Source organism: Cucurbita pepo, chromosome LG09 (genome assembly GCF_002806865.2).
Source record: "Cucurbita pepo subsp. pepo cultivar mu-cu-16 chromosome LG09, ASM280686v2, whole genome shotgun sequence".
NCBI lineage: Eukaryota > Viridiplantae > Streptophyta > Magnoliopsida > Cucurbitales > Cucurbitaceae > Cucurbita > Cucurbita pepo.
Genome location: NC_036646.1, coordinates 6,722,895 through 6,729,840, shown reverse-complemented (window position 1 = coordinate 6,729,840; position 6,946 = coordinate 6,722,895). Strand labels below are relative to the sequence as shown.

The following is a 6,946-nucleotide window of genomic DNA, read 5'->3' as shown; positions in this document are numbered from 1 at the left end:
GCTAATGGACCACTGATTGTAGTAATTTCAAACTACCTATTTATGTGCATAACTATTAACATTTCTTTTAGCTTCTTGAGTGGTTAAAAGTATAATGGTGATTACTTATTGCCGAGGAAATTTTTGTGGATTAGCTTTCTACTTTTGTCCTTCTCTTGCAGTGCATTGGTTGGTCTTTTTTTCCCTGCTGTGACGGGAATAATGGCTGGTTCTAATAGATCAGCTTCACTGAAGGATACTCAACGTTCAATTCCTATGGGAACATTGTTTGCGACTCTTTTGACAACTATATTGTATCTGGTCTCTGTGCTGTTGTTTGGAGCACTGGCAACCAGAAAGAGATTGTTAACAGATAGGTAATATGTCATAGTACCAAGTGAAATAATGTAAATGTTGATCATTGGCAGTTCTGAGACCTGACCACTTGTGTGGCTTATAGCTATTGAGCCACCGCATTATCCATAGTTCATTTATTACTATTTACTAGTGAGTGATTTGGATTGCAAAGATCTCTAAGAATATGCAACAGCTGAAGCATTATGTTTTTTCCCCTTACAAATCATTGTTAGGCGTCAGATTCAAAGTTGAATAATGAATGGAAAGCTGAGCAGTCCTTAGAGATGGGGAGGGAGGAATTTGATATTGATACAGTATTTATGTAGGCTTCAGTTGAGCAGTTCAGAATGTTTCTAATCTATAGTGAATTATAATTTCTTATGTAGGCTTTTTACTGCTACAGTCGCGTGGCCTTTCCCAGCAATTATTTATGTTGGAATCATTTTATCAACCCTTGGAGCTGCTCTTCAGAGCTTGACAGGAGCCCCCCGCTTACTAGCAGCCATAGCCAATGATAATATATTACCCATTCTAAACTATTTTAAAGTAGAAGATGGCTGTGAGCCATACTTTGCAACCCTCTTTACTGCAATTCTCTGCATCGGATGTGTCATAATTGGGAATCTTGATCTTATCACACCAACCGTAACCATGTTTTTCCTATTGTGCTACGCTGGCGTGAACTTATCCTGCTTCCTTTTGGATCTACTAGATGCTCCCAGTTGGCGTCCACGATGGAAATTTCATCACTGGAGCCTCTCTCTTCTTGGAGCATCACTTTGTGTAGGTAGGCTATACTTTCATATACGTACTGAGTGACTTTTTTAGATTCAGGTGCTTCGTATTGTTTACTTTTTCTAATTTTTAGTTCAGAAAATTTCACAAATATCATATCTAACAAGTTTGATTTCTATTTTGTTTCTTTACTCGAGAAATTTCAGAGTACCTCTTTGGTACACCAAGTTCAATGATGAATAGCATTATAATCCGTGTGACATATTTATCAAATTGTTGCAAGTTCTATATATTATGGATGAAAAATGACCTTCTGATGTTTCTATCGAACATGTAACTACTTGCATTCCTCAAATCTTAGGATTGAGAAATCTGCATCAACTAATTATGTTATTTGTTGGATAGCGGATACGTTATGCTAGTCACTAAAACCAACTATTGTGAGCTGTCTTTTACTTGATTTTCTTTTTCTTGTTTACAGTGATAATGTTCTTGATCTCATGGTCATTCACGATAGTGTCTCTAGCCCTTGCAAGCCTTATATATTATTATGTGTGCCTTAGAGGTAAGGCTGGGGACTGGGGTGATGGTTTCAAGAGTGCATATTTCCAACTTGCTCTCCGCAGCCTTCGTTCACTTGGAGGTGAGCATACTACTATCACTTTTCAATAAATGCTATCTTGACTCTATTTTGTGGGTCATTTGCTTTATGATAGTGCTTAGTTTCAATTATGTACATATTCATTTTAACTTGTTCTATGTGGAGGCCGCTTGCTAATTTGATTTAGCTATTGAGTTAATCCCATCGCACTGTTATAGATGTGTTTGGTTATTAGTTTTGTTGTACCTGATTGAAGCAGTGCGATAGGGTTACTAATCATGTCAAAGGTTCCTAGAATTTGGATTACCATTTATGTTAAATTTCCAACTCCTAGGAATCTGTATTTGTCCGAGGTTAATATGTTTCCCTTCTTATGCCGGGAGCCCAAGCTCACCGTTAGTAGATATTGTCTTCTTTGGACTTTCCCTTTCGGGTTTCCCCTCAAGGTTTTTAAAATGCGTCTGCTAGGGAAAGGTTTCCACACCCTTATAAAGGGTGTTTCGTTCTCCTCCCCAACCGATGTGGGATCTCACACACACTGCGACGTGCCTTTCTTTTTCTTCTTTGTTGTTTGTGTGTGTGACAGCTGTGCTGCAGAGATGGCTGTGGTGACTTGTTCCCTATCTTTGGCTTACATATGAATGAATGTGTTCTGTCGTAGATGTTTGGTACTGTCGTTAATATAGAAATGTATTCAAATTACAGCGAGCCAAGTTCACCCAAAGAATTGGTATCCCATACCGTTGATATTTTGCCGGCCATGGGGAAAGCTGCCAGAAAATGTTCCTTGTCACCCAAAACTTGCGGACTTTGCAAACTGCATGAAGAAAAAAGGGCGTGGAATGTCCATATTTGTGTCCATACTAGATGGAGATTACCATGAGCGGGTTGAAGATTCCAAAGCTGCCTGCAAGCAGCTTGCTACATATATTGATTACAAACGTTGTGAAGGTGTGGCAGAGATTGTTGTGGCTCCCTCTATGTCTGAAGGCTTCAGGGGGATTGTTCAGACGATGGGTCTTGGAAATCTCAAGCCTAATATCATAGTTATGCGATATCCAGAAATCTGGCGTCGCGAAAATCTAACCGAGATTCCTGCTACTTTCGTTGGAATAATCAATGACTGCATTGATGCTAACAAGGCTGTTGTGATTGTTAAGGGTCTGGATGAATGGCCTAATGAATATCAGAGGCAGTATGGAACTATAGACTTGTATTGGATTGTGAGGGATGGTGGTCTTATGCTTCTCCTCTCTCAGCTTCTCCTCACAAAGGAGAGCTTTGAAAGCTGTAAGATTCAGGTGTTCTGCATTGCTGAGGAGGATTCTGATGCCGAGGCCCTCAAAGCTGATGTCAAAAAGTTCTTGTATGATCTTCGGATGCAAGCCGAGGTGATCGTTATAACGATCAAATCATGGGACACCACACAAGTGGAGGGCGGGCAACAAGACGAATCAATCGAAGCGTTCACCGCTGGTCAAGGCAGGATTGCTAGTTATTTAGGTGAAATGAAGGCAGCTGCTGCTGAAAGCAGAGCAACCACACTAATGGCTGATGGGAAGCCTGTGAATGTGAATGAGAAACAAGTACAGAAATTTCTAAACACAACTCTCAAGTTGAACTCGAGCATTCTGAGATACTCGAGGATGGCTGCGGTCGTGCTCGTCAGCCTCCCGCCACCTCCGCCCAACCATCCTGCCTACTTCTATATGGAGTACTTGGACTTGTTGGTTGAGAATGTGCCGAGGCTATTGATCGTAAGAGGATATCGTAGAGACGTCGTAACGTTGTACACGTAGCTCTCGCTTCTTGCTTCCTTCCTTCATTCCTTCATTCCTTCATTCCTTGATTGCTGTTCATATTGACATTCCATTTTTGCTCTTTTCTTTTTTCCCTCAAAGTCTTGTAGCATTCATTTTAGGCACAACCATTCTTTGTAGCATCCATCAAAGCTCCTTATTCGGTTTTGTATTACCATATTAGTCTAAGAAATTTTGAAATAAATAGCCATTATTGGGGTGAAGTTCAACTTTGATTAGGCTTTTTTTGGTATTACTCATTGAATTTGTATGCTATTGAACTCTTCATTTAAATAATATCATTATTATTTCTTCAAGTTTCCTCTTCTATCTCATACCATTTAGGCTTCAATGAGAGCAGATTTGGATAATTCTTGTGTACATTTGTTAATAACCCATGTTTTATGTTTTAGTTCATTTATTCTATCTTTTCAAATTTATTTTGAAAATAGTGATTTAAGGTGTGGCGAATGTTCGGGTCATGGTGCACAACTCAGTCTTCTGCTTATGTAGTTGCTTTAGTTTCTAGTTTTTTAAAATTAGGGTTTAGGGTTTAAGATTTAGGGTTTAGGGTTTAAGATTTAGGGTTTAGGATTACCGAACTAAATCCTAAATAAAGCTCTATTTTTATTTAAGTTAATGAATTTTGTGATTTTTGCTTGAACTAAAACCTTTAAAAATAAATAATAATAATAATAAAATGATAAATAAAACAAAATTAGTTAATTAATTAATCAATTAAAAAAAAAAAAGTTTCCATCTACCTGCACTATGTTGTGCCTTCATAGTTTGTTATCCCATTTTTTTTAATTGTAATTTTGTTGCAATTATTTAGATTATNTTATTGTAATTAAAAAGAAAAAAAAAAGAAAAAAGAAAAAGAAGAGAGAGAATGATTGCAATGTTCACATTAAGTCTAGCACATAGACCGTTGTAAATTAAAGCGAAAGCGAAACTGATGTCCTCTCACATAGGTTGATTTGAATTTCAAAAGACAAAATCAAATTTTGATTAAGGATAAATTAGTGACAACAACTTAACCTAATCAGATAAGTGTCTTACTATCGACATGGTTAGAAGTTCGTGTCTTGTATGATGACACGTGACCGTGGATTGTACGTGTCATATGTTTGATGTACGTAAAATGTTTATGAAACAATGTGTTTGTGATATGATATGACTATGATACGATAAATGTTATGATATGACATGTGTATGATATGATATGTTTGACGATATGATGCATATTGTGATACGATTAATAATATGATATGTGCATGGTATGATATGGTATGTTGGAGGGCATGTTATGTACAGAATATGACATGAATGCGACATTATGTTTCGATACTGTATATAACTCCGATATATGTTTTAAAGGTTATGCTATAAAAATGACATGATAGGAAGGAAAATGTGAGGGTTGTTTTTACATGGTTTGATAAATGAGGTTGGGACCTCATGCATTATTGTATGTTTCATGCTTATTCCTCATTTACGATGTGTACGAACGCATATATTATGAGAAGGAAAATGATTATTATGTTTCATAATATTACGACGGTCACTATTCCAACCGAGTGTCCGACAAAAGCACTAGAGAATGCTAGCCCGACCAGAAAAAAGGTCAAGGAGGTGTGCGAACCGACTGGTAGGTCCATACTCGCATAAACGTGCCGTGTGTAGAATAGTAAATCACATCCAATGACCCGCTTAGGATAGTCACCTATGAGAATACAAATTTCAATTATAGGTTCCATTCATCATTGTATGTGCTTGCATCTAACCTCAATAGTAGATCAGTTACTGAATATTTCTTAAAACACTCAAGTCACGTGCTACTTTTATCTTTTACAGGTAAATGCAAGGTTCCCCTGCACGACTAACGGCGACATCATGACTTCGAAAACCATGACACATGCATAGGTAGATGTATTTAATTTTGTTGACTACGTGTAAATATAGGGTATTTATGTTTTATTTTATCCGTTGTTTTGCCTTAAAAACCTTTTATAAAACACGTAAGTCCATGACAATGTTTTACAATAATGTTTTAAACGATTATTTTCGCACAAAAGAGTATATCTCATAATAATACAGGAGCGACCTTACGTTTGCAAAAATGTAGATAGTTACAAATTCTAACCAATTTAAAATTAATCATTGTTTTTCAAACTAAGCCATCAATGAGCTGTTCCTTATTTTCTATTTAAATATAATTATTATTCTTAGCTGTTTTTATCATTAAAAAAAATAAAAAAAAGGAAAGTATATTATTACAGCAATATTCTATTAATGTGAATATTACCTGTCTTCATTAATTTTATCGAACCTTATTTGTGAACCTTCTAAAAAAATAGTTTTCCTTTTTTGTTTTTTACGTCATAAATATTTTGGAAATAAAATTATGTTAAAACATATTTAATTTATTAAGATAATTTTAAAGGGTTTATTTGTAGATTAAATGTTACAAATTTGCCACGCAAGAGAGTTTGAGAAATTATTTCAAATTATTTATCTCTATTAAAATAATTAAAATAAGAAGTATTTGAAATTAGGTATTTAAAATTTTATGTTTAGTGGAAAAATTATTAATAAAAATTACTAATATGAGTATTTTGTTTTGATTTATTAATAAAAAAATTAAAATAGGATAAAGATTAATAAGTAATTTAACTATAAATGAAATTAAATTTTTTGACGTAAAAAATACGATTTGAAATCATTCTATTTCTTGTTTNTTTTTTTTTTTTTTTTTTTTTTTTTTTTTTTTTTTTTTTTTTTTTTTTTTATTTGAAAATTTTGAAATTTGTGGTTATCATGATTATTTATTTATTATTTTTAGTTTAGTTTAAATCAAATTCTTATTATTTCTGTACATAATATTTTATTATTTTTTCAGAGGCTAAGTTAATATAAAAAAAAAATTAAAAAATTAAAAAAAAAAATCTAAAACTTGTTAAAAAAAAAAGTTTTAAAAAATTTTAAATTTTAAATTTTTTTTAAAGAAAAATACTTAATTTTGTATATTATTTAAAAAATATCTTTAACTTGGAAAAAAATGTACCAAAAATACTCTTTAATATATTTTAAAGTTCAAATATATCTTAAATTTTTTTTTTTTAATTCTAAAAATACTTTTATTTTTAATGTTACGTTAAAAAAAATATTCATGAACTATTCTTAAAATTTTTAATTATTTTTAAAGTTCTCATTAGTAATAATGGTTTTTTCAGTCCTAGAATAAAATTATTTTTAATTTCTTTTAAAAAAATTTCTTTTAAAAATTTTAAGAATATTAATGAATATTTTGAGAGCAGTATATTTTTTTAAATTTTTAATTTTTTAATATTTAAAGATATTACTAAAATTTTAAAAAATTTAAAAATATTTTTATATAAAATACAAACCCACACGCTAGAAAGAATAATTCTTTTATATATATATATATATATATATATATATATATATATAT

At 32.8% G+C, this 6,946-nt stretch overlaps 1 protein-coding gene across 1 annotated transcript in view; it reads left to right on the top strand.

Moving 5' to 3' along the window:
* LOC111801347 (cation-chloride cotransporter 1-like) overlaps window positions 1-3,769 on the top strand; it is a 13,754-nt gene extending 9,985 nt beyond the window's left edge. The window contains exons 10-13 of the mRNA XM_023685308.1: window positions 162-356; window positions 723-1,123; window positions 1,553-1,714; window positions 2,378-3,769. Coding sequence (XP_023541076.1) covers window positions 162-356; window positions 723-1,123; window positions 1,553-1,714; window positions 2,378-3,471 — 1,852 coding nt within the window. The 3' untranslated portion in view covers window positions 3,472-3,769. The remainder of the gene's footprint in view (window positions 1-161; window positions 357-722; window positions 1,124-1,552; window positions 1,715-2,377) is intronic.
* The last annotated feature ends 3,177 nt before the right edge of the window (window positions 3,770-6,946 follow it).